At 58.4% G+C, this 23,609-nt stretch overlaps 2 protein-coding genes across 9 annotated transcripts; one reads left to right on the forward strand and one right to left on the reverse strand.

The window, feature by feature from the left end:
• Positions 1-351: 351 nt before the first annotated feature.
• Positions 352-13,920, reverse strand: LOC105473255 (chloride voltage-gated channel Kb). 8 transcript variants are annotated; one of them, XM_071100021.1, is made up of 21 exons: positions 13,752-13,920; positions 13,036-13,142; positions 11,943-12,071; positions 10,992-11,120; positions 9,625-9,764; positions 9,249-9,326; positions 9,086-9,164; positions 8,444-8,569; positions 7,989-8,073; positions 7,775-7,876; positions 7,074-7,158; positions 6,631-6,804; positions 6,134-6,203; positions 5,860-5,970; positions 5,265-5,478; positions 3,870-4,003; positions 2,133-2,221; positions 1,884-1,967; positions 1,131-1,217; positions 700-786; positions 352-592 (listed from the first exon to the last, which is right to left on the reverse strand). In XM_071100021.1, exons 2-20 carry the CDS (start codon positions 13,133-13,135, stop codon positions 739-741), a joined length of 2,064 nt encoding a protein of 687 aa, XP_070956122.1. In that variant the 5' UTR covers positions 13,136-13,142; positions 13,752-13,920; the 3' UTR covers positions 352-592; positions 700-738. The 8 variants fall into 8 exon arrangements, with proteins under 8 accessions (XP_070956122.1, XP_070956120.1, XP_070956114.1 ...); XM_071100019.1 differs by having other exon boundaries at positions 352-597; XM_071100013.1 differs by having other exon boundaries at positions 352-612.
• Positions 13,921-16,842: 2,922 nt separating this feature from the next.
• Positions 16,843-21,627, forward strand: LOC105470203 (protein FAM131C-like). The gene is made up of 4 exons (XM_071069166.1): positions 16,843-16,969; positions 17,825-18,016; positions 20,850-21,032; positions 21,297-21,627. Exons 1-4 carry the CDS (start codon positions 16,843-16,845, stop codon positions 21,437-21,439), a joined length of 645 nt encoding a protein of 214 aa, XP_070925267.1. The 3' UTR covers positions 21,440-21,627.
• The last annotated feature ends 1,982 nt before the right edge of the window (positions 21,628-23,609 follow it).

The following is a 23,609-nucleotide window of genomic DNA, read 5'->3' on the forward strand; positions in this document are numbered from 1 at the left end:
CCTGTTCCCATCTAGCCAGAGAGGGCCCATGGAGGATGCCCAAGTCTCAGTGGACTCCCCAAGGAGCTACACTTGGGGACCCAGCTTTTTGAACTGTGGCTCAGCCAAGCAGGAGACTAGGGCTTGAGCGACACAGGGTCCTGCTTATCCATGAGGTCAAGCATCATAGACCCGGTGGAGACCCTCTCTCCCTACCATCTCCCTGCCAAGAAGTGGAGCATGAAGACGGGAGCCCAGAGGCCCGAACCTGCAGTGTCCACATGACCACGGGAAACTCACTCTGAGCCAGCACAGGTGAGGAGCTCCAGTCCCAGGCCAGCAACCTTGCAGCTGAGATGAGGGATGGACAGCGGCTCTGGGAACCAGCTTTATTTTTCTCTGGAGCCTCTCATCGGGAACCAGACAACCCTAGAGGGCATCTGCTCCGGGCCTTGGTGACAGCATATCCCAATCCCGTCATCCATTAATTGGATGGCCAGTCACTGAGCTCCTGGCAGATACTGGTTTTCCGTCATCTCACACTTAGCTCTGTCCAAGGTGGGATTTGTCTTTCAAGGCAGGAGCCATCGTCACACCCAGGATGAGCCATCTTCTGAGCTAGGTTAGAGTTGTCTGTTATGCCAAGGAATGGAGCTGGGTTGGAGTGGGGGTAAGGGGTGACGGGGGAAGAGAGGCAGGGTCTCAGCCCAACCTCAGTACCAGGGCAGCTGGGGTGCCGTTTCATCTTGCTGGACTGGCTCACTTTGGGGCTGGTGGGTTTGTCAGGTTGGAAATTGCTTTCTTCATCTAGAACAGAGAAAGGGGGAGGGGGCTGGAAGGGGGATGTAGAGGAGGTTGACAGGGCGGCACCAGCATTTTTAGTCCCCTAAGGGTGGTTTCTGGGTGAATAGTAGAGCCCATGTCACCCCATTGCACAGGTGGGATCACAGAGGCAGAGGGGGCAGGCTGGCCACTGGCCAGGAAACAAGGTAGGGAGCCAGGCCCAGTGGCCAATCTGGGCCAGGAAGAGGGACTCATCAGTATCCTCTGAATCCCCCCAGGTTTGGAAGGGAGCATGCCGGTACCCCCCCACCTCCCCAGCCTTCTCAGGCATGGGTCCCCTGCTTTGCTCTGCCCCGGGACCCTGGTACCTCCACCCAGGACACGCAGCCCACAGCTCTGCCCCGCGATGTCACGAAGAGGGACTGAAGGTTCAACAGCTCAAAGAGGTTGTGTGCCTGGATGGGGGATTGTTAGGAAACACTGGAGGGTAGAAGGCGCCCAGCCCACCCTCTGGCCCACTCTGCCACGCCTCTGAGCCGGGAAGAGGGGCCGGGCCTGATGTGTGTGGGAGGCAAGAGATCCAGGCCTGCAATGTCCAGTGTGGCCACTGGGGGATGCCAGAGTCCATGCAAGGGTCTGGGCGAGGCCGCAGGTGGACAGGACCCAATATCCAGCACCCTCCAGCAGCACAGAGGGGGCAGGGCCATCTCCAGGTTCCCTGTGGGCCTCTGCCCCTTCCCCGCCCATGTGCCAGGCTCTGTCCTGAGTGGCTAAGTCTTTTGTGCAAGATCACACAGGGAGAATGTGGTGGACCTGAAACTGAAGTGCACGTGTGCCCTGGTTCAACTCCACTGTCTTTCCACCCAGATACTTAAACATTTGCCACTCTCCCACTTCCCTCATCTCTCTGCATCATCCCCGCAACCCTGGCAGTGAGGGGCGACAGGGCAGGAGCTGCTTTGCCCAGTCTGCTGATGAGGACACAGGCCCAGGAGGAGAAGGAAGCAGCATAAGGCGGGCGGGGGCGCGGGTTGGGAGGGGAGGCTGAAGCCTGAGCTCCTCATCAGCTCTTTCCCCACCCAGGGGCCTCATATGTCACACTCCCCAATTCTCCCTGTTACCTCATGCAGGGAAGTCTCCGGGGACAGCTTCAGGGTCACTGGTTCCGTGGGGCAGCCCCCAGCTAAGATGTCCTGGAGACACTGCTGGGAGTGGGGAAGGGTTACAGGGGAAGGGTTACAGGTGCAGGGCCGGCCTCTCCAGGATGCCTCTCTCAGACCACCTCTCCCTCAGGAGATCAGCAGGCCCCTCCTGTCCCAGCCCTGCTGACCGACCCCCACTCCATCCCCCCGCCCCTCAGGAGTACCCACCTGGTGTCCTGGAGCCCAGGAAAGAGGCTCAGCCTGGAGGGCCTGCACCAGCTGGGCCCTTCGCACGATGCCCACAAGGATCTGGGACTCTGGCAAGTGGAGAGGGAGAGGGAGGGAGGCGCATTAGGAGGAAACAGGAACTCACATTTACTGAGCACCTACTTAGCCAAGAACTGTGCTAGTGTTCCTATGGGGCTGTTGTAACTATTGTCTCCCATTATAAAGGACAGGAACTGAGGCTCAGAGACAGAGAGGCTAATTGTCTTGCCCCAGGTCATTCAGGTGTGGTAGCTGAGGGTGGCTGAGTGAGGCTACCAGGGGGCCAGGAGGGACCCTGGCCACCACTGAGATCCCCCACATTGCAAGGTCTCAAGACAGGAGCAAGCTGGGGACGCCAGCACGATGAAGTCTGTGTGTCAGGGCTGGGCTTTCTCCTTTGTTTCCCAAGAGGCTCACATCTGGCGCAGCCCAGTGAAGGTGCGAACCCAGGAGGACCCTGTGTTCTGAGGTCCTACTGTGTGCTGGGGCCTTGGCAAGCTTCACTCTGGCCCTGGGGTATCAATGGCATTGTCAGATATTTAGTTTTGAGGGCCCAGCTTGGTGTTTTTGCTTTCTGTTGAGTGGAATAAAAACTTGACACTTAGACATGTAAATGTCCCCCTTCCCTTTTAAATGAACAATGAAGGCTATTTCTTGGGTAAGCAGTGGGGTCCCACAGCCTGGGCCTGTGTTGGTTGGAGCACTTTGCTATGGCTCTAAGGGTAAAAGAGGACTTTGTCTTCGAGGCTAATTCTTTCTTTGCTCCAGGAGGTGAAGACTCTTGGGGGGCTCATCCGAAAGCAAACATTTTCAGATGAGATATTTGGCATGTTCCACTGCATAATGCTAACAGTCTTCCAATTAGTGGGGAAAGAAGGGCCTAGCATTTGGAGTGAGAATGTCTGGCAATCATATACTCTCTTGATCCCTACTTTCAAGATGATGAAAATGCAGTACATAGAGCTTAAGTGGTATACTCACAGTTATTTAGCTCATAAATGGCTTTATCCCTCTTGGGGTGGGCATAGGGGTGACCACTACTGTACAGGTTGCTCACTGCAGAAGGTGCCTACCCAAAGTGCAAGTGGAGACCAAAATCCAGCTGTGATGTGCTTGCCAGGTGTGCACCTTATCTCATTTGCACAGGGGGACACATGGGCTGACAGCAGACTTGAGTGAGCAGGGTTACCCCCCAACCCCGCCTTATCTTCTGAATGCAGATACTGGAGTTGTACCCACAGGAAATGATGCTCTAGTTAAGGTTTCCGCAAGAAGCGGGTTCCATGCCTTTTAACAAGGGCCACCATGCTTTTGTCTTTAAGGAGATGTTTACCTTATGGCAACAGGGATTTGGGGGAGGGGTCTCATTTGGGGCATGCTTAAAGGGAGGCCTGTAGGGAAGCTTCCAGAAGACCCTGGTGGTGTCCCCATGCTCCTACCCCAGCAGCTACCCAGGAACTGCCTTACAAGCACCCAGCCGACTCTCTTTAGACATGTCAACCACCCCAGGGGAGGGTGGCCATGATTTCCATTTTACTGATGAGGAAACTGAGGCTCACGTGAAGTGACTTGCCCAAGGTCACACGGTTGGTTACTAAGTCACAGAGCCTGGATGCAGATCCTGTCTGCCTGACAGGTCCAAGAAGGAGGCAGAGGGCATCCCCCACCCCCGACTTCCTCCTCCCTTCTGGCTGGCACCTGTGCTCTCCACCAGGGGATACTCGGCCATGTCTGTGGAGGTCACGACCTTGACCACCTCCTGCAGTGGTGTGTCCTTGGCCAGTGTGGTGATGCTGCGGTTCATGAAGTGCTCCACCCTCACGCGGTGGGAGCTGCAGGCAGAGGGGCTCCCATCAGGTCCCAGAGTCGGGGATGTGAGACCCAGGCCGGCAAGGGGATCTGGGGGAGCTTTGCTTGAACTGGGGACCCACGGCTCTGGAGTGTGGACAGGGCCGGAGAGGTTCATGGAATGAGGAACTCCTGGAATCCACGGTGGGAGGAAACCTGGGGACCACGTCAACGATGACCCAGTTCCTAATTCCCAGCCCCCTGGACCCCCATGTCCCCCAGACCAGCTCCACTTTGTCCTGTTTTACCCAGCTGCCTTCCCTGGAAAATTTAATTTGAATAAAAAGTATATGTGGATGGGCATGGTGGCTCACACCTGTAATCCCAGCACTTTGGGAGGCCAAACAAGGTGGATCACTTGAGTCCAGGAATTCGAGACCAGCCTGGCCAACATGGTGAAACCCGTCTCCACTAAAGTTACAGAAATAATCTGGGCATGGTGGCACATGCCTAGTCTGAGCTACTTGGGAGGTTGAGGCAGGAGAATTGCTTGAACCTGGGAGGTGGAGGTTTCAGTGACTGAGACTGTGCCACTGCACTCCAGCTTACGTAACAGAGTGAGAAAGATTCCATCTAAAAAAAAGAAAAAGAAAAAAAAAAGTATATGCCTCCACCAGGGAAAAACTTGAAAGTCTGGAAACCACTGGGGTAAGCAGCCCCGTTTTCCAGATGGGGAAACAGGTTCAGAGCAAGGCAGCAGCTTGCTTGTATTTGGAGCGGGGCCTCGGACCCAGGGACTCTCAGAGCCTCTTTGGTCTGCCTCTCTGGCACCAGAAGCTGCTCTGGTCCTATCTGGTTGAGTGAGGACCTCAAAGCCCATTTCCATTCTCATTCCACCTCCTGCTCCCAAAGTTCCAGTGAAGGCTGTAGAAGTGGAGAGAGGGGAGGAGACCCAGATCCGGTGCTGGAGCAAGACATGGCACCTCTCTGAGCCCCGGTTTCCTCAACCTGTACACGGGGCAATACTCATCCTCCTGCTGTGGAGCCCTGCTGACCCCTAGACAGACACTGAGGCCTCAAGGCCAACAACTTGCTCAAGGTCACCCAGGGCACTGGGGAGAATGGAGACCAGAGCACAACTGTGTGTCAGCCCCTCCCAGCCCCCATGTCCAAGGTTTGCTTCGGTGGCATTTTTTTTTGGAGGTGCCCTCCACCCTCAGCCCTACCTGGACACTATGACCCCCTTCAGCCAGCCTGAGGTGGGCACCGCTCACCTGTATATGTGGATGGGCATGTATATGTCACCTGATGTTGCGGCCCAGAATCCATGGCAGGTATGGCAGCTTCTTGACAATGATGGTGCCATCGTAGAAGGAGGGCTGGCAGCTCTGTGCAATGGCATTGGCTGCCAGCACTGCCATCAGCACGGGCAGTGCGTGCACTATCTGGCCGGTCAGCTCAAAGGCCAGCAGCGCCGTGGAGATGGTGTGGGTCACAGCCCCTGAGAAGGCTGCAGCCCCTGCAAGGGCAGAATCAGGCAGGGCAGCTGAGGCCAGGGGCCAGCCTCATGTGAGGGCAAAACTGGCATAGCTGCGACCAGCGGCTAAATGTGATTTGTAAGAGGTTACAGCCTGGGCACTGTAGGAAGTGCCCAGTGCCTGGGCTTGGTGAGAGGACAGGGATAAGGGAGGCCACGGGGCTGGGGACAGGACAGGAACCATGAGGGAGTGATGGGCCCCGGGGAATGGTGGGACTTAGGAGGGACAGACCCCCATGAGGGGTGCGGGGCTCACTGGGAGGCTCAGTGATGGCTCTGTGCCCTGTGGAGCCACCAGCCAATTCTCCAGGTCCAGCCCAGCCCCACGATGCTGCCCACCCAGCAGGGCCCTGACTTACTCACCTGCCAGGGCATACCCCCCGGGCATGATGGGATTGGTAATCCCTCCAGCCACGATGCCCTCAGGGAAGATGAAAGAGAGAGTCTCCCCAAAGAGGCGCCCGATGGCAGCTCCTGGCCACAGACTTAGGGTGAGGGGGAGCCAGGCTGACCTGGCCCCCACAACCCTCCATCCCTGAGGACCATCCTCAGTACCACCTGGGGGGGGGTGAACCGGGAGCCATGGCCCTGCCCCAAGAACCCCGAAATTATCAGAACCTCAGGACTCCAGACTCACCATAGATGAAGATGGGCATGAAGTACCCGGCAGGGATGGGGATGGTGGTGGCCAGAATCAGCATCCAGAACTGTGGGAGTGGGGAGCCCGGGGCAGAGGTTAGAGGCCGCTGGGCAAGGCATTGACCAGGGAGGACAGGACAGGGGACAGGGGAGTGCCCTAGAGAGAAAGAGGGTGCCGGCCATGCACCCATTGCCAGAGTCTGGCATTAGGGGAGGGTCCTCACCCTGAGAAATGCCCACTCTATGCCTGGCACTGTGCCAGGTACATTCCTTTCTTCCTCCTCAGTCTTCCCAGTAACCACCCCATTTTAAAGATGAGAAGACTGAGGCCCAGAGAGCTGAAGTCACTTGTCCAGGACCATGCAGTGGGCAGGGAGCACATCAGGAAGTGTGGGTGGAAGGCCTGGGCTCCATGCCACCAGGTGCAGGGAGGCACCCCCCCACCCACCAGAACTGGTCCTGGCTCTGTGCTCATCTGGGAGCCAGGGGGCCCACCTTCATAACCAGGAAGAAGGCAAGGGTCCCAAAGATGGTGAACCGCGGGTGGTACCATTCCCACCACAGGTGCTGGGGGTCAAGCTCTTCAGGCCAGGGTGGGCTGGAGTTCCGGGTCATCAGCCCCCAGGCATGGTTGTCAAACAGCGAGTCCAGATGCTGCTTCATAGACAGCTGTGGCAGGGCAGGTGGGAGCATGAGGGGCCCCGAGTGGCAGACCCCAGCCACCCCCGCACTGCCTAACCCTGCCTGGAATCCTCCTCTGCTACTTCCCAGCAGGGGGCCTTGGGCAAGGCTCTGACCTCCCGGAGCTGTAATATCATATATAAAATAATGCCACAGCATCTCCCTTATGGCGTATTGGGGGGATTAAGTGAGATACACGCAAAGGGGGCAACAAATAGGACTTCCCCACTCCTGCCACCCCACTTAGGGCCCCTTACCCGAGAAGCTAGGAAGCGGCCTGCACTTGGCGGGTAGGTGATGGAGGCGAGAACCAAGGTGGCCAGGGCGGAGTACACAGGTTTGCTGTGGGGGTAGGTGGGCTCTAGGGCTGGCCCTCCCTTTCCCACATCCCCAGGAGAGGGAAGCAGGGCCTCGAGAAGGCAGTACGGCGAGGCAAGGACTGGGGAGGAGGAAGAGCAGGAATGGGGGACATGAACTGAGCCAGCTCCAGGGGACAGCAGCTGTGGGGTCAGCCCCACACTCCTGGGCATTTTTAGGGGTAAAGGCTGATAGGAGAATTGGGGCACAGGCACGCTGGGAGGGAGGACAGAGTGGGGCCAGACTAGGGCAGGGCTCATGCACCTGGGGCAGGAGGGCTTAGCCAATGCCACGGGCACACACGGTTTAAAGGGAGAGAGGGACCAAGAAGGGGTTAAAGGTCAATGAGGGGGTTGGGGTTCACTGAAGGGGTATAGACTCAAGGAGATATGGGGATTAAATGGGGAGGTTTGAGGCCAGTAAAGTAGGGGGGCAGTGACTGTGGGGACTTGTAGGGGGTGTTAGGGGCTCCACATGTGGGGCATTGGCTAGGACGGGCTTTAGGGGCTCAGGTGGGAGGTGGAGCTTTCTACATAAGGTTGGGAGTACGGGTGGGGGAGGCGCTTGCTGAGAGGTCCCCAGCCCCTAGCCCAGAGCCTACCTGGTGGCCAGCAGTTTGGAGCTGAACCGATTGTTCTTGATGAAGCCAAAGAAGGTTCGCTGACAGAAGAGGTAGGCGCAGCTCAGGATGCCACAGAGACCCCTGAGGAGCATGGAGATAGGAGTCCAGAGTCTGACCCCAGTACCAGGGGCTGCAGTCCAGGCCTGGAGGGAATGCCTTGTTGGACTCTCAGGGGCCCAAGGCACCCACTCACCCCAGTATCACAAAAAATAAGATCTCCGGCAGGTCGAAGGGAACGTCCACCCGGAAACTGGTCTTGTAGAGGGAGGTGATGGTCTCTGGGGAAGGAGAGCAGTGGGGAGCCGAGATGGCGCTCCCACCCCACCCGAACACAAGTCCCAGACTAACAGCCCAGGGTGGAGGGGGTGCCAGGTCCTGACCCGGAATGTGTGTCCTGGCATTCCAGGCCCCCACAACCAGGCTCCTGCCTCCCTGCCCAGCCTCATCCCTTCTAACCTCAGGGCTCCTGCCCTTCATGTTCAGCACAGGTCAGCCCCTTCCATCCTCCCAAAGAGGTGGGAACAGGGAGGAGGAAAAAGAGGGAGAGAGAGGGAAGAGGAGAGCAAGGGGTGTACACAGGGGAGAAGGGGGGGCCACCTCGCCCCAGCACCCAGGCAGGGCCAGGGTCAGGCAGCCCAGGGGGCTCACCCTGCTTGCTGTTGAAGACCGCCAGGAGCCGGAACATGAAGGCCCCGCAGGTGGCTGCAAAGAAGCCCCTCCAGTAATCCCAGACAGAGAAGTGGGAAGACATGACCTCGATGCTGAACAGGACGCCTGGGGGCGACACTGATCTCAGGTGGGCCCCCCACCCCCACTCACCTGTGGCTGTAGGGCCCCCTCCCCCTGTCACCTCCTCCCTGACCCATCTGTCCTGCTCTGCTACAGCCTGGACAGAGACAGACAGGAGGGGAGGGCAGGGCATGCGCCCTGGGCGAGGAGGAGCCAGCTGCCCAGAGACCCATCCAGCCTGGAATGAGGGTGTGTGTCCTCTCACTATTGGGTGGGGATGGTTGCGATCTCCATTTTATAGAGGAGTAAGCCGGGCTCAGAGAGGCCAGCGGGCCAGGGTCACACGTGGATTCCAAACCCAAGTCTGTGTAATGTTACCCTGAAGCCTCTCAGCACCACCAATCACATCTGGGGGGCGGTGGCTATGCCCAAGGCGGGGCCGAAGTAAGAACTAGAATGAGACCCACCCCCTCCTCCAGGCTCTCAGCTGGGCCGAGGGAACCCAGGGAGTGAGGGGAGGAGCTTGAGGGACCCAGGGGGCGGGGCATGAGGGGGTCTCACCGCTGAAGGGAGCTCCAAAGACTGTGGCCACGCCCACTGCCGCCGCTGCCACCAGCATTTCGTTTTGCTTGCTCTTGTTCTAGGGGGATCCGAGTCCGGGGCTCAGCATCAGCCCCCTCCCTCCCCACTCCCATTCCTCCAAGGAAGCCCCCGAGTCCCTAACCTCAGGCTCCCCGACGGTCGTGGTGCGCACACGGCCCAGGTAGGCAGCCATCATCACAGACAGGTGCACGAAAGGGCCCTGCAGAGGGAAGGGTGGGCCCAGGGCCCAGGTGAGGGCAGCACAGACAGCCTTACCCAGAGGCAGCACGGCTTCCCCACCACGCCCCCTCCTCCATCTCTCCAACCCCCAGGGCTGTCCTCAGATGGCTTTTGTCACACTCTGGGGACCTGGCCTGGCTCTTTCCCCAAGACTGAGCTTCTCAAAGGCAGGGACAAGCCCAAGTCCCCTCTGACCCAGCTTTGGTGGGGTGATGGGGGTGAGGCTGGGGTGGCTGGGGTGGGTAGGGTGGTTGGGGTGCCCTCACCCCTGCCCATACCACTTTGCCCAGGAAGAGGGTGCTGCCACAGGCCAGGGTGCAACACATGCCCACCACCTTGGCCCCAAAGTTCTTGATATCCAGGTAGTCCTCCAAGACCACACCCGACAAGATGGTCTTCACCTCCGGGATTCCAGAACCTTGGCGGGGGTGGGCAGGGCCAGGAGAGGGACAATCTCTAGATTAAAAATCTCAACAGTGTACCCGCGAAGTGTTTTCAAATTACGATCTCGCCAGATCAGCAGAACCCTCTGAAGTTAGGATTATTTTCCTTTGGGGACAGGGTCATGCTCTGTTGGCCAGGCTGGAATACAGTGGTAGGATCATAGCTCACGGCAGCCTCAGATGCCAGGGCTCATGTTATCAGCCTCCTGAATAGCTGGGACTATAGGTAGAGACCACTTCGCCCGCCTTACTTCTTTAAAGAGATGGAGTCTGGCTATGTTGCCCGGGCTGCTCTAGAACTCCTGACCTCAAGTGATCCGTCCGCTTCTGCCTCCTAAAGTGCTGGGATTACAGGCGTGAGCCAGTGTGCCCAGCTGGGTTAGGATTCCTTTGTTTGTTTGTTTGTTTCAGACAGGGGTCTCACTCTATCACCCAGGCTGGAGTACAGTGGTGCAAACACAGCTCAGTGCAGGATCAAATTCCCCCACTCAAGCAATCCTCCCGCCTCAGCTCCTGAGTAGCTCGGACCACAGGCACATGCAATCACGCCCAGCTGATTTTTTTCTATTTGTTGTAGAGACAGGATCTCCCTGTGTTGCCCAGGCTGGTCTCAAACTCTAGGCAAAAAGTGATCCTCCTGCCTCATCCTCCTAAATTGCTGGGATTACAGGCATGAGTCACCGCACCCAGCCTAGGGTAAGGTCCTTAAACTCATTTAGCAGATTTGGACGCTGAGCGTCACAGATGGAATGTGAGTTGCTTACATTCCTCCCGCCAGACCTGGCAGAAAGCTGTGGTAGGATAGGGGAAGCCTGGATGAAATCTCAGGCCACCACTGAGTGAGCCTTGAGCTCCCCTCTGCTAGCCTGGAGCTGGAGGCCGGGCTGAGCGGCCAGGTGGAGCTGTGCCTCCTCCACCAGCTCCTCCCTGGCACTGGCCACTGCAACAGGCTTCACAGAAGAACCTCCCACCAGGCCTCCCATCAAGTCCCAGAGGAGCCCCTGGAAAGCGGGTAGGGCCAGCAGTGACCCAGAGCTCAAGATCTGGCCTTCCTCCTGTGTCCCTTCAGGCAAGCAACGTGAGTCTTCTGGGCCTTTGTCTGAGAAATGAGGCTGCCGCTTCCCGACTCCCCCCATCAGAAGCCCCCTGGGATCTGAGAAGGTTTTGGCCAGTGGGGACTGGCGTGGTGACCATGGACTCACCTCCAGAGGAGGGCGTGATGCTCTGGGAGAAGCCCGAGGAGAAAGAGACGAGGGCCACAGGGTACACAGTCCAGGAGAGATACCGGAGCAGGTGACTGTCCCCAATCTCTCTGTACAGCCACTCATGTGCTGGGGACAGCTGTGTATCAGGAGCCACCCATAGCCTCTGCAGCCCTCGGGGCTAGACACTGTGGTGCCCACTTACTGACCAGAAATGGAGTCACAAAGAGGGAAGAACCAGGCCACCCAGTGAGGGGTAGACCCCCAAGAAGAGGCAGGAGTATGACCCTGGGTCCATATCCCAGGTTTCCACTGCCTAGCTGAGTGACCGTGGGCAAGCCACTCAGCCTCTCTGAGCCTCAGTCTCCCCATCTGTCAAGTGGGCTAGTGATGGGCTCTCCCTCACAGGCTCATTGAAGACTAAAGAGGGCCACTGAGAACTAAATGACACAGGCGTGAAGCACCAAACACCATAGTAGGTCCTGCTTCTGGCAGCTGAGGGTCTCCAGAGAAAGTGTCTTAGACCCTTCCTGGCCCACACCCCCTCTTCCAGGGAGGCCTCAGGGTGGAGGCAGGCTGCTGAGGGAGTGGGGGTTGGGAAGGAAGCTCCAAGCTTAGTGTTATAGGCAAGTGCCCCCACTCCCACCCCAGGGCATGGAGAAGGGAAGGAGAAGGAACGGGGTGGCTGGAAGAGGAGGCAGAGAGGTCAGAGGAGGAAGCGCTCTTGGGAACATTCAGGCCTCTCTCCCTTGTTCAAATGAGATAACTGAGGCCCAGAGAGGGGCAGGAGCCTGCCCGGGATCACACGGCAAGTCAGGAGTAAAGCCAGGACCAGATCCCCACCCAGAGCCCACCTCCCACCTCTGCTACACCTGGCGACATCCACCTGGCATCCCCAGAGCGAGCTCAGGATCCCTTGGCCCAGAGCAGCACCTGCCATGGAGGGGTTACCTTGGACAACACTCCCGACAGCCAAGTCCATGGCATAGCTGACCAGGGCCATGAGCACCCCGAGGACCATCAGGAAGTACCAGTCCTCACCCAGGCGGAACAGCTTCTGCTTCAGCCACTCCAGGCCACCTGGGGCAGGGCGTGGGGTCATGGCACAGGGTGGGGCAAGAGGCACAGGCAGTCCCATCCTAGGAGGCCTGCTGGGTTCCAGGCAGGGAGGCTGGGGCAGTGGGGTGGAGCTTGGTGGTGGACTCTGGGTAGTCCTGAGGGGGACCTGCCTCACATAAGTAGCCGGGCAGGATTTGTGGCAGGCAACAGTGGTGACACAGTGGGTGCCAGACCTGCTGCCCCTGCCGGAAGGCCTTTGACCTGTCCACCCTCCCCATCCCTGCCTGTACTGGGAGGTTCCTGGGGGACAGGGAGTGTGGAGGAGGCTGGCAGCTACAGCTTTCACCTGTATCCCCGCAGAGTCCGTAGCTGACAGAGCACCAGGGTCTAGCAGACTCCTGCGTGTCCCAGGGCCTGTGGCACCAGGTATCCTCTGGGTCCACAGCAATGCCCCTGGCCAGCTGGCTACCACCCCAGCCTGGGAGCTGGCCCTCACTGGCTGTGGGCACCAGCCCCTGGGGCTGCACTTAGCCTCCTTCTGGAGTCCCTACTTGCTCTGCCCTGTAGCTGAGGGGACAGTCAGGTCTCAAAGTGAACAAGGCACATGAGGCTCCAAGGAAAGGTGCCAAGTGCAGGTTGCCCCAGCCCCTTGCTGTGGCCCCAGCTGTCTCAGCAGCTAACCCCCACGTCCCCTCACTGGCACAGGTAGGTGAGGGAGAGGCCTGGGTGGAGGATGGGCACAGTGACCAGGCCTTGGGCTATATCTCCCGAAAGGCAGAGGGCAGATGCCTGACCCATCTGACCCACAGACAGTGGGACAGACAGACCCCTTCTCTCCCTGCCACCCAGGAGACTTTGGGCAGTGATGTCCTGGACAAATGCCAGGAGGAGGGTGGCTTCTGGGCAGGGAGGTGGGGTGGGAGCTGGGCAGGAGTGATGTCCTGAGTGGTCCTCCAAGGGGAAGGGAAGAGGACCTGGCTCTCACCTCGGACGCCTCGGCGGATGCGGGGACACGGGCCCCACAGCTCCTGCAGAGTCACAGGGTCCCCTGAGGAGCCCTCACGCAGCCCCACCAACTCCTGCATCAGGCCCCTGGGGAAGCAGATAGAGGGAGCGACCCGGGTGAGCTGCTGCACGTCCTCGCGCTGCCTCTAGGCTCTTCCAGTGCTCTCTCCACCAAATCAAGAGGAAAGATTGTGCTTTCGTGTGTCTGTGTGTGTGTGTGTGTGTGTGAAGTTACCACACTAGGTCTGTGTGTGCCCTCATCCCTGAGATTCCATCACTGAGGGTGTGTACCTGTGTGTGTCATTTTGTGGGATGGGGGTGGGATTCCTAGGTATCCCCCCTTGTCTAGCAGCAGATTGGGCACAGGCCGGAGCCTAAGCCCTGCTCAGAGCCCCTTCCCCTTCTGTGGCCGCTGCTCCCACCCTTCTGGGTTGCTTGGCACTTCCGCTGCTGGAAGCAGTCTCTGCCCAGGGCTGTGATTCTCTCACTGCAGAGTCCCATGGATGGCTCTGACTCTCCCTGTCCACCGCTGAGCACCCCCCACCCCAGCCCAGGCCACAGAGGCAGGAAAACCCCAAGCCCAGGAGGAGATCCCTCCAGGGCCACAGTGAGGCGCTGGCTTCTGCCCTACCACCCCACACTCCGCCCTGCCTACCTGGCCCTGGCAGGCCCCAGCTCCTTGCAGCGACCCCTCACCTGTCAGTCCTCCTGCTGTGACTGAGCTGGCCCTCTTCTCACAGAGCCTCCAGCTCCCCTGCACCTGGACAGGTGTGTGTTCCAACAATCAACATCCTCCCCCCTTTGCTGCCGGGCCCAGGGTTTATGGCGAACACTTCGAATGTCCTTGAAAACCGACCAGAACTGCCCAGGCCGGAGCGGAGCAGAGCAGACCTGCCAAGAGGGAGGGGAGCAGGAGCCTCTCCACCCACCACAGCGGCACAGAGGGTGGTGCCCGGCTGTCCTCAGGCTCCTGGGTGCTGCTGGACAGGGGCTGGGGAGGGGGAGCGCACACACACAGCAGGACAGCGAGGGGCCATCTGCCAGGGCTGAGGGTCAGGGCCCAGGAGTCTCAGAACTGGACATGGAAGGTTTGGAAAAGCACAGAGGGAGAGGGGAGGAGGCTGGGCAGGGAAGGAGAAGGCAGGCCGGCAAAGGTGAGTGGGGTCAGCATGACCACAGCCTCCCTGTGTGCCAGGTAGAGAGTCAGCCTTCCCCAGATTAATTACCCTGAGTGCCCACAGAAATCCCACGAGGCAGGCAGTGTGATCCCGTTGTAGAGAAATGGCGTCTCAGGGAGGCGAGGCTGCCTATCCAAGATCACAGAGGCCGAGGCAGAACCGGGATTCCCAGCCCAGGTTTGCCTGGCTCCAAAGCCTGCAGGCTGTGCCGAACGGTCCCGTCCTGATGAGCCATCTTGTCCAGGGCTGGCGAGGAGGTTGACACCTGAGGCAAGGCAGTGAATTGGGGTCAGGAACTGGGACTCGAGCCTTGTGTCCAGACCCTCCAGGCTCAGGAAATGCTTCTCAAAGCACACGTCCAAGAGCCAGCGGCTCTATCTGGGGACTTCTGGGTAATTCCACAGACTTTGTCCTACCCTAACAGAGGATGGGAGCACAGGTGTGAGGGGACATGGCGAGGAACAAGCATGTGCCGTGTGCCTGCTACGTGTTAGGAGCTTCCGATCTGCAACTCAAGTCCTCCTCCCCGCACCCTGTGAATGGGGAGAGCATTGCCATTTTGTAGATGATCAGAGAGGTGGGTCACTCATCCAAGGTCACACAGCAGAGGCTGAACCCAGCCCTCCACTGTGCAACTCTTTCCCTGCCACAATCTCCTCTGCTCCTGAGGCTGAACCAGGGCAATGGTTTGAGCACAGAACAGAAGAGTTGTGTCTGATGCCAATTTTGGGCAAGAGGCTGGGGGCAATTGCCTCCACTCCTACCAGACAGAGCCACCCTCTGAATAACATGATGGCCCTTGAATGATTGTTAAAACCTGGGACCCTGGGCTACCCTCTGCCTCTAGATGCCAGGCAAGTCAAATCAAAATCGAAGGTGTGTGTTGTAGGAGGTGGGACCCGAGCCCGCCTTCACCTTGGCCACCCCAACCTGTTGACTCTGCACAGCACCAGAACTGGCTGCCCTGTTGACATCCTAATCCCCAGTGTCTGGTCTGGGGCAGCTGCTGGTTACGGTCCCACATCCAGCACCGCACATTCGTATCCACACTCACCCCCCAACCCTGTGAGCACCAGGAGGCCGAGAAGAGCACAGCCAGGGGGCGCGGGACCCAGTGCAGGTCCCTCCCAAACCCACTGCCTCCACATCAGCCCTAATTTCTCCCCTTACACATCAGTCGCCTGGCAGCAGTAGCGGGGGCTCAGTAGAGTGACAGCAGGGGAGAACCCAGTGTGGCTCTGGGACCCTAACGCGAGCACCTCTGTTTCCTCCTCTGTCAAATGAGCTGAGCCTGAGACCTGGGTCTCTGTCTCATGACAGGATAAGGGTGGGAGTCGGGTGCCCAGGACCCACACAGCCCCCTCGCCTCAGAGCAGCTGAGGACAGGGGATGGGGGACAGGGCACCCTGAAAGAGACAGGGCGGGTATTGGTGGGAGCGGGGCGGTGCAGAGAACCCACATGCAGAGGTCACTGAGTCCCCACACTACTTTGCAGCCTGGCAGGTGACATGAAGCAGGGTCCCCTGCCCTGCTTTTATTCCAACAGTTACACCCCTACTGTCAGGTGCCTAGGAGGGGAGGGAGGCTCTGGTTATTCCTGACTTCCCAGAGGAACTGTGGGGAAAGCTGGGGAGCTAGCAGATCCCCCATCTCCCACCACTCCCCAAGACACAGGCCTTACCAGCTCCCCCCCACAGCCCCTTCCCATGCCTTACCTGGTCCCACTGTCTTCAGCGAGAGGGGAAGGGAGTTGAAGAGTGAGGAGTGCTGCGGGTTCTTTAGGAACGCCAGGCTCCCAGAGTCCGAAGGTGGCTCCAGACACCCCAAAGGTTCCAGGCAGTCTCTGACTGGGACCAGCTCCAGGTGGAGGGGATCTGAGTGTTTCCTCAGTGACCACGTCCCTTCCCCTTCGCTTGGCCACCCCATGCCAGGCGCCTTGGGGTCTCAGCCCAGGTGGACTGGCCAGTGGGCTGAGGACCCACCAAGCACGGGACAGAGGCCAGAGAGGAAGAGACGCCTGCTAAAGTCATCCCGAGAGGCTGGGGCCGACACAGCCCTCTGCACATCCGATGAGAAGGGATGCTGGAGGGAAACAGTGGTCATGACAAGGTTCTGAAAAGACAGGAGATGCGGGGCTGGGCACAGTGGCTCATGCCTGTAATCTCAGCACTTTGGGAGGCCGAGGCCAGCAGATGACCTGAGACGAGGAGCTTGAGACCAGCCTGGCCAACCTGGCGAAGCCCCGTCTCTACCATAAATACAAAAATTAGCTGGGCAGGGGGGTGCACACCTGTAATCCCAGTTACTTGGGAGACTGAGGCAGGAGAATCACTTGAACCCAGTAGGCAGAGTTTGCAGTGAGCTGAGATCATGCCACTGCACTCCAGCCTGGGTGTGATTCCTTCTCAAAAAAACTAACAAAACAAAAAGATTAAAAAAAAAAAAAGAGACAGAAGACGTTTGGGCTGCTGGGGTGCTGACAGCCCGACCCAGTGGTAAGGGGACAGAGGGGAGAAATTGCAGGAGAAAGTCCTGAGCCCAGGAGATGTGGCGGCAAGTGTGATGCTGGCAAGATACTTCCAGGCTGATGGAGCGGAGAGGGCACGGTGATGCCGCAGCAGAGAAAACAAGGCTCCGGAGGGGCAGGCAGGGATGGGAGCCAGTCCGGGATGGATGGGCAAGAAGGTCTTGGGTGCAGCAGAAACAGCTCTTCCTTTGTTGCAGAACGGAAAGGAGGTGATGTGAGCGAAGGCGCAGGCAGGGTGGTGATTTGGGGTAGAAAGAATTAAAAAAAGAAAAAAAAAAGAATTCTCCATCTAGATATATTTGGAAGATGTCACTCAGGGTCACTAGAGGCCCCACATCCTGGTGCATAATTTCCACCCTTGCTCCAGAGTCTGTGGCATGAACCCACTGGATGATATAATTACCTTCTCCCCAGCGGCCCTCACCTCCTGCTAAGCACCGCACTCAGCTCTTAGCCTCCGTTATGTTATCTAGGCCTCACCACAACTCGTGAGGTGAATGACATTGTCACCATTTTGCAGGGGAGGAGACATGTTCAGAGCTGTTAGGAATAGGCTAGGGATACCAGCTGGGAAACAGCAAAGTCAGAGCCCACACCCAAGCCTGCTCTATAAGCTGCACCCGCTGCCTCTCCTCCCAGCACCACTGTTGTCTCTTCCTTCTTACTCTGTATGCCAGGGGACACCAGAGCATGACCCATGAGAGGGCAGACCCCGACCTCACGGAGCACCAGAAGGCTGACCCCCTTCCCCGCCCAGGGCCCCACGACTCGGGCCATCTGCCAGCACAGCATGCCAGGCCCTGCCTGATCCTCTCTCTCCTCTTGTTTTAGGACAAACAGATGGATTTCTGTTGGGATCCTTGGCAAATCAGTGCACTTGTGTGTCCCCCAGTCCAGCCAGCCCCAGCTGACACCATCGCCCCTCTATCCTCTGTGCCCAGCCCAGGCACACAGTCCCACCAGCCCTAAGACAAGAATCTGATGCAACAGTGGGTAGGGGTGGTCCCGTGGGAGTTGGTAGAATCTTTCTGGCTTTAGTTGCCCTGTTCTTGCCCACTGGCCAGAGGACCTGGTGGGCTGGGAGACGGGATGGGTGGGACTGGAGGGATGTCTGGCCAGCAGCCTGGCCCACCCTGCTCACTCCTCCTGCCCCTTCCTCTGGAGGTGCTTCCAGACCACCAACGGCTACCTGTCCGACTCCAGGTCCTGCCCCAGCAACTACAATGTGGCAGCCCTGGCCACCTCGTCCCTTGTGGGTAGGTTCTGGCTGCAACTCTCCTGCCCTTGGAGAATGCACGGTCCCACCCTAGACCCTGGCTGTGGGAAGGGCACAGCTGAGTTGCAGGTGGGAAGACGGCAGCCCTGTTGGATTCTCCATTTGCTAAATGCCAGAGTCCCATTTTCTAAATGCCAGCCTTGCTGGATTCTCCATTTCTAAATGCCACAGGTCACCGGGGGACCAGTGGCTCAGGGTTCTGCTTCCACGAGTTAAACTGCTGGGTTCTTAATAAGCTCTGCGGGGGTGGGGCAGAGTTTTTCAGATGGCTGTCTGGCATGGCCTCCCTGCCTCTCTGCCAGTCACATCACCTTAATCCAGGTTCCCTGGAGGCAGAGCCTGACATAGGCATGACTGTGCAGGTGATTCCCTGGAGACTGGCCTTCAAGAGAAACCAGCAGTCAGTGGGGGAGGCAGAGCGCGCTGGAAAGGGGCTCAGCAGGAGTCTAGCCCTGCCCACCTGGTCCCACCGCAGCTTGGGGGCATGAATAGCACCCCAGAATTGATGGCACGCTATGGCAAGAGGCTGGACTATATTTTATTGTTTTATTTTATTTTATTTTATTATTTTATTTTATTTTATTTTATTTTATTTATTTTGAGAGACAGAGTGTCACTCCATCACCCAGGCTGGAGTGCAGTGGTGTGATCTTGGCTCACCGCAACCTCCACCTCCTGAGATCAAGCAATTCTCCTGCCTCAGCTGCCCAAGTAGCTGGGATTACAGGTATGCGCCACTACACCCAGCTAACTTTTGTATTCTTAGTAGAGACAGGGTTTCACCATGTTGACCAGACTGGTCTTGAACTCCTGACCTCAAGTGATCTGCCCGCCTCAGGCTCCCGAAGGGCTGGGATTATAGGCCTGAGCCACTGCGCCTGGCCAGGGGCTGGACTTTATACTCTCCCACTGCTGCCTCACTGGCTGCCCCTGGGGAGGAATTTGCAGCCTCCCGGGCATATCTGGGTGAGGCAGCTCCCATTGGCTCAGGGCGGTTCTGCAGATACGGTTGTAGGTGTGAGCTCACAGCAGCAGCACCTGAAGCAGATGGGGATAGGCTCCTGGCACAGTAAAGGAGGTGTCGGTGATCACCACGGCATCAGGTGGCACCAGCGTGGCCTTCACCTTTTTATGCATACCCAGCTCTGCTCCATGCCCTGCAGGCTCTGCTTCACTAAAGCCCGCCCAGCTCCCCCGGGACCCCTGGGGCCCTCCCTCCCCACATTGGCCTGTGCCTTTCTCTTCCACCCGCAGCACCTTAGACCGCTGCACCTACCTTTCAAGAGCCACTTGAACCCCCGCCTTCTTCAAAACACCTTCTTAGATACCCAACACCCCCCACTTTAGTAATTGGGAGCGAGATTCTCCCCTTGCTTCCACACACCCATCTTTCCCATTTTCCCAGCTCTCTAATTTCCTTTGTGGATACCTCCTCTTTCTTCTCAGTCTGTCACCCAGGCTAGAGTGCCGTGGTGCGATCTGCGCTCACTGCAACCTTCACCTCCCAGGTTCAAGAGATTCTCCTGCCTCAGCCTCCCAAGCAGCTGAGATTACAGGCACACACCACCATGCCCAGCTACTCTGTGTGTGTGTGTGTGTGTGTGTGTGTGTATTTTTAATAGAGACAGGATGACAGGATTTTACCATGTTGGCCAGGCTGGTCTCAAACTCCTGACCTCAAGTGATCTTCCCGCCTTGGCCTCCCAAAGCACTGGGATTATAGGCATGAGCCACCACACCAAGCCTCGTCTTTCTTAAATATCACCATTCCTCACATCATGGCTTCGGAGACCCTGGTGACTCCCAGATCTGTGTTGTCAGACTTGGTTAATGACAATCCTGAACCTTTGCTGACAGCCCCTCTCTATCTTCCACACACAACTCCTCTCCTCCTAAAGCCCCCGACCCCTCCTCTCTGTCTGCCCAGCCCTTGCCATGTCTGTTGCTGGGTCCTTGCAGTAACCCCTAATCTTCCAACTGGGGTGTCTTTCTAAACAGCTGTGCTAACTACTCACTCTCTTGCTCATTACTCTGCTGGGGCTCCCCATTGCACAAGGAGAATATCTGAGCCCTCCACCTGGTTCTCTCCAACCCTGTTCTGGCCCTGATCAGCTCCCAGCTTCTCCTGTCGGCCAGTCCTAATGTGGACCCCATGTCTCACCCCAGCTAGTCCTGGACTCATGCCAGACTCTTCCATGCCTTCATCCTCGTCTCATCTCTGAAATGAAACCTCCAGTCTTGCCTCTATCTGTCCAAACCCAACCCACCTTCAAATTCCAATCCCAGGTCCCCTCTTCCAGGAAGCCTTCCCTGCCTGCTCCATCCACCCAGGTCTCACCTCCAGCAGAGCTGGAGGCCACAGAGATGCTCTCTCAGAATGTGTTTAATGGATCATGGAGAAAGCTGGGGGCTCATGAGTGGTCCTCGGGTGGATCTCCTTGGGCGGAAGGGTCTGAACTTAGTCACAAAGGGAGTGAGGGGTGTGGGCAATCTGGGGAAGAGGCACCCAGTGGGCGGGAACACAGACTAGGAGTAGGATGCTGGGAGGAAATGCTGATGCCAGTGGGTGGGGGCATTGAGGGGAGGGGGCCGCAGAGCTCAGAGGCCTCAGGGCAGGAGTGAGGAGGAGGCTTTGGAGGGCATGAGGAATTAGATGGGTATAAGCCCTTGGGGAGGTGTGGGGCACTGATGGAGACTGTGGCACACTGAGGGAATGTGGGGTACAGGCCACCAGGTGGGCCTGAGGCATGGAGGCCAGGCCCTGGGCTGGGCCTCGTGTCAGGACAGTCGCCCAGATGCCCTCCATGCCCCAGGGGTGGTGCAGAGCATCAAGGACCACATCACAAAGCCCACGGCCATGGCCCGAGGCCGCGTGGCCCACCTCATCGAGTGGAAGGGCTGGAGTGCCCAGCGGGCAGGCTGGGAGCTGTCCCCAGCTGAGGACGAGCATTACTGCTGCCTCCCAGACGAGCTGCGTGAGGCCCGCTTTGCGGCAGGTCAGTGAGGAGGGGGACTGGCCAGGGCTCTGTGGGGGTAAAGCTGGGACCTTGGGGGGCCCAGATCACTGCATGGACATTGTCTGGGCAGGAAAAAATAATGGCATAGGGTGGGGGGCTATTAAGTGAGCATTCTTGACCACTGGGCATGGTTTGGCAGCGCTGAGAGGCGGCCACCCTCCGGCCTGTCCTGGAGCAGCTCCATTGGGCACTGAGGCTGTCCCCACCCATTCCCCTCTGAGCCAGATCTCGCTGTCCCCCCAGGGGTCGCCGAGCAGTTTGCCATCACAGAGGCCACACTGAGCGCTTGGTCCTCGCTGGACGACGAGGAACTGCACCCCGAGAACAGCCCCCAGGGCATCGTCCAGCTCCAAGGTACAGCCCAGGAGGTCCGGGGGCAGGGGTGAGCAGAGCGGAGCTGAGGCTGGATGCCTGCCCACCACCAAATGCAGTGTGACCTCGGCCAAGCCCCTTCCTTTTCTCAGCCTAAGTTTCTTCATCTGCAAAATGCGGCAGTGATCCTTGCCCTGCCCATTGCCCGGCAGTGCCAGGAGCAGGAAGGAGAGAATGAGCACAGTGGGGGCGGGAATCGAGTGCTTACCGCACTGAGGGCTGTGCATGAGGCATCTCACAGAATCCTCACAGCAGCCCTAGGGAGGGGGGTCCTGTTGTCCCCATTTTACAAATAAGGAAACAGAGGCATACAGAGGTTCAGAAACTTACTCCAAATGACACAGTTAGAAGCGTCAGAGCTGGATCTGAAACTTAGCACCAGACACAAGCAACCGCCTTTCTAGAAGCCCAGGTTACTATTGAGGGCTTCAAGGAGCCTTGGCCTTGGGGGAAGCCTGCGCTTAATCCTCCCTGACAGATGGAGAGGAACGGGGAGGGGACAGAGGCCCAGGGGAGCACTGGTTGTCCCAGTTCTCAGAGAGCACAGGCTGGCTCCAAGCCCACTCTTGATTCCTCTGTTTACTGCCTCGAGGAGGAACCTGGGGCTCAGAGGATTTTGGTGACTTGACCAAGGTCACAATGCTCACCAGTCACACAGCTGGATTTAGAGGCAGGTCTTCTGCCCCTTGCCCCTTCTCACACCCCCAGAGAGGGCAAAGAGCCAGATTCGGGATGCCATTCCCCCGTCACCCTGTTGCTCTGTTGCTTTTCCGGATCTGGAGAGCATCTACCTTGAGGACAGCCTTCCCAGTGGCCCCTCGCAGGATGACAGCCTTCAGGCCTTCTCCTCGCCCAGCCTCTCCCCTGAGAGCTGTCCCTCACCGGAGGAGCCCCCCAGCACCGCTGGCATCCCACAGCCCCCCAGCCCAGAGCTGCAGCATCGGCGGCGGCGGCCCGGGCACCAAGGACCCGAGGGTGGGACACACCTACCGGGCTCCCTCCCCTCTGTGGACAGCGGTTCCGTCTGGGAGGAGGAGGACGAGGTGTTCTATAACTGAGGCGGGGGCTGTGCTGGTCCAGCACCTGCTCACACCATGACCTCGCCTGGTGGGCAGTCCAGGCATATCTGGATCCCGGGGTCCAGGGCAGGGCATCTCTTGACCCCTCGGGTAGGCACAGGGTAGGTGTGGCAGGGATGGGGCCAGCGCTCATCATGGCCTCTCTGTGCCTCGGCGGACCTGCCCCAGCAGTGGCAGCCATAACCCCCTCCTCCTTCATTACTTCACTCAGGTGGGCACCTTCCCCTGCAGGGTGTCTGCCCTCAGGGAACTCAAGGACTCTCAGAGACACCAGGGCAGCCTGGCCCAGAGGAGCAACAGCCAGGCCCCCAAGAGGACAGCCATGGAGAGAACTGAGACCCACTTAGAGGGGAGTCTGGGAACCCTGCCTGTACCTGGGGCTCAGTCCCTCCCCACTCTCTCTGTGTGTCTGCCCCCCAGCAAAGGTGGGGTGGCCACTTCTGGTAGCTAAGCACCTGCTCCTCGGCTGTCCTCACCAGGACATCTGTCTCTCTGGAGTGTTTGTCTGTCTGTTCCTCCCTCTCTGAACCTGCTTCGTCAGTGTCCCCTGCTCCTCACCCCCGGGAGCCCACTCTCGTTCCTTACAGCTCCCTCCCATCTCACTCAAGGTTCTCTGAGGACATTAAAGTGGTGGGTTCACCCTGGTGATTTTGGCCTGGTCTCTGCTGGGGAAGATGTGACCTTGGGCCCCTGGGGAGAGTCCAGAGGGAGTCAGGGAGGACCCTTAACCCCAACACATAAACAGCCAGTCAACCTGAGCCACCCAGGTGTAGAAGACTCATGGAGGATGCCCAAGGCTCGGTGGACTCCCCAAGGAACCACACTTGGGTCCTGGCTTTATGAGATGTGGCTCAACCAAGCAGGAGACTAGGGCTTGAATGACACAGCGTCCCACTTATTCATGAGGACAAGCATCATAGACCTGGTGGAGACCCTCTCTCCCTACCATCTCCCTGCCAAGAAGTGGAGCATGAGGAGGGGAGCCCTGGGGCCTGAGCCTGCAGTGTCCACATGACCACGGGAAACTCACTCTGGGCCAGCGCAGGTGAGGAGCTCCAGTCCCAGGCCAGTAACCTTGCAGCTGAGATGAGGGATGGACAGCAGC

This window comes from Macaca nemestrina, chromosome 1 (assembly GCF_043159975.1).
Source record: "Macaca nemestrina isolate mMacNem1 chromosome 1, mMacNem.hap1, whole genome shotgun sequence".
Lineage (NCBI taxonomy): Eukaryota > Metazoa > Chordata > Mammalia > Primates > Cercopithecidae > Macaca > Macaca nemestrina.

What these genes read in the sequence shown, in the direction of transcription:
- LOC105473255 (XM_071100021.1), bottom strand. Translation starts at nt 13,135, where the DNA reads ATGCAGGAGTTGGTGGGGCTGCGTGAGGGCTCCTCAGGGGACCCTGTG. An exon ending in CGACCGTCGGGGAGCCTGAG is followed by an intron (nt 9,165 to 9,248) that starts GTTAGGGACTCG and finishes GGATCCCCCTAG; the next exon opens with AACAAGAGCAAGCAAAACGA. An exon ending in CCTGGGCTCCAGGACACCAG is followed by an intron (nt 1,968 to 2,132) that starts GTGGGTACTCCT and finishes CCCCACTCCCAG; the next exon opens with CAGTGTCTCCAGGACATCTT.
- LOC105470203 (XM_071069166.1), top strand. Translation starts at nt 16,843, where the DNA reads ATGCCGCAGCAGAGAAAACAAGGCTCCGGAGGGGCAGGCAGGGATGGG. An exon ending in GGCCACCTCGTCCCTTGTGG is followed by an intron (nt 18,017 to 20,849) that starts GTAGGTTCTGGC and finishes TCCATGCCCCAG; the next exon opens with GGGTGGTGCAGAGCATCAAG. An exon ending in TGAGGCCCGCTTTGCGGCAG is followed by an intron (nt 21,033 to 21,296) that starts GTCAGTGAGGAG and finishes CTGTCCCCCCAG; the next exon opens with GGGTCGCCGAGCAGTTTGCC.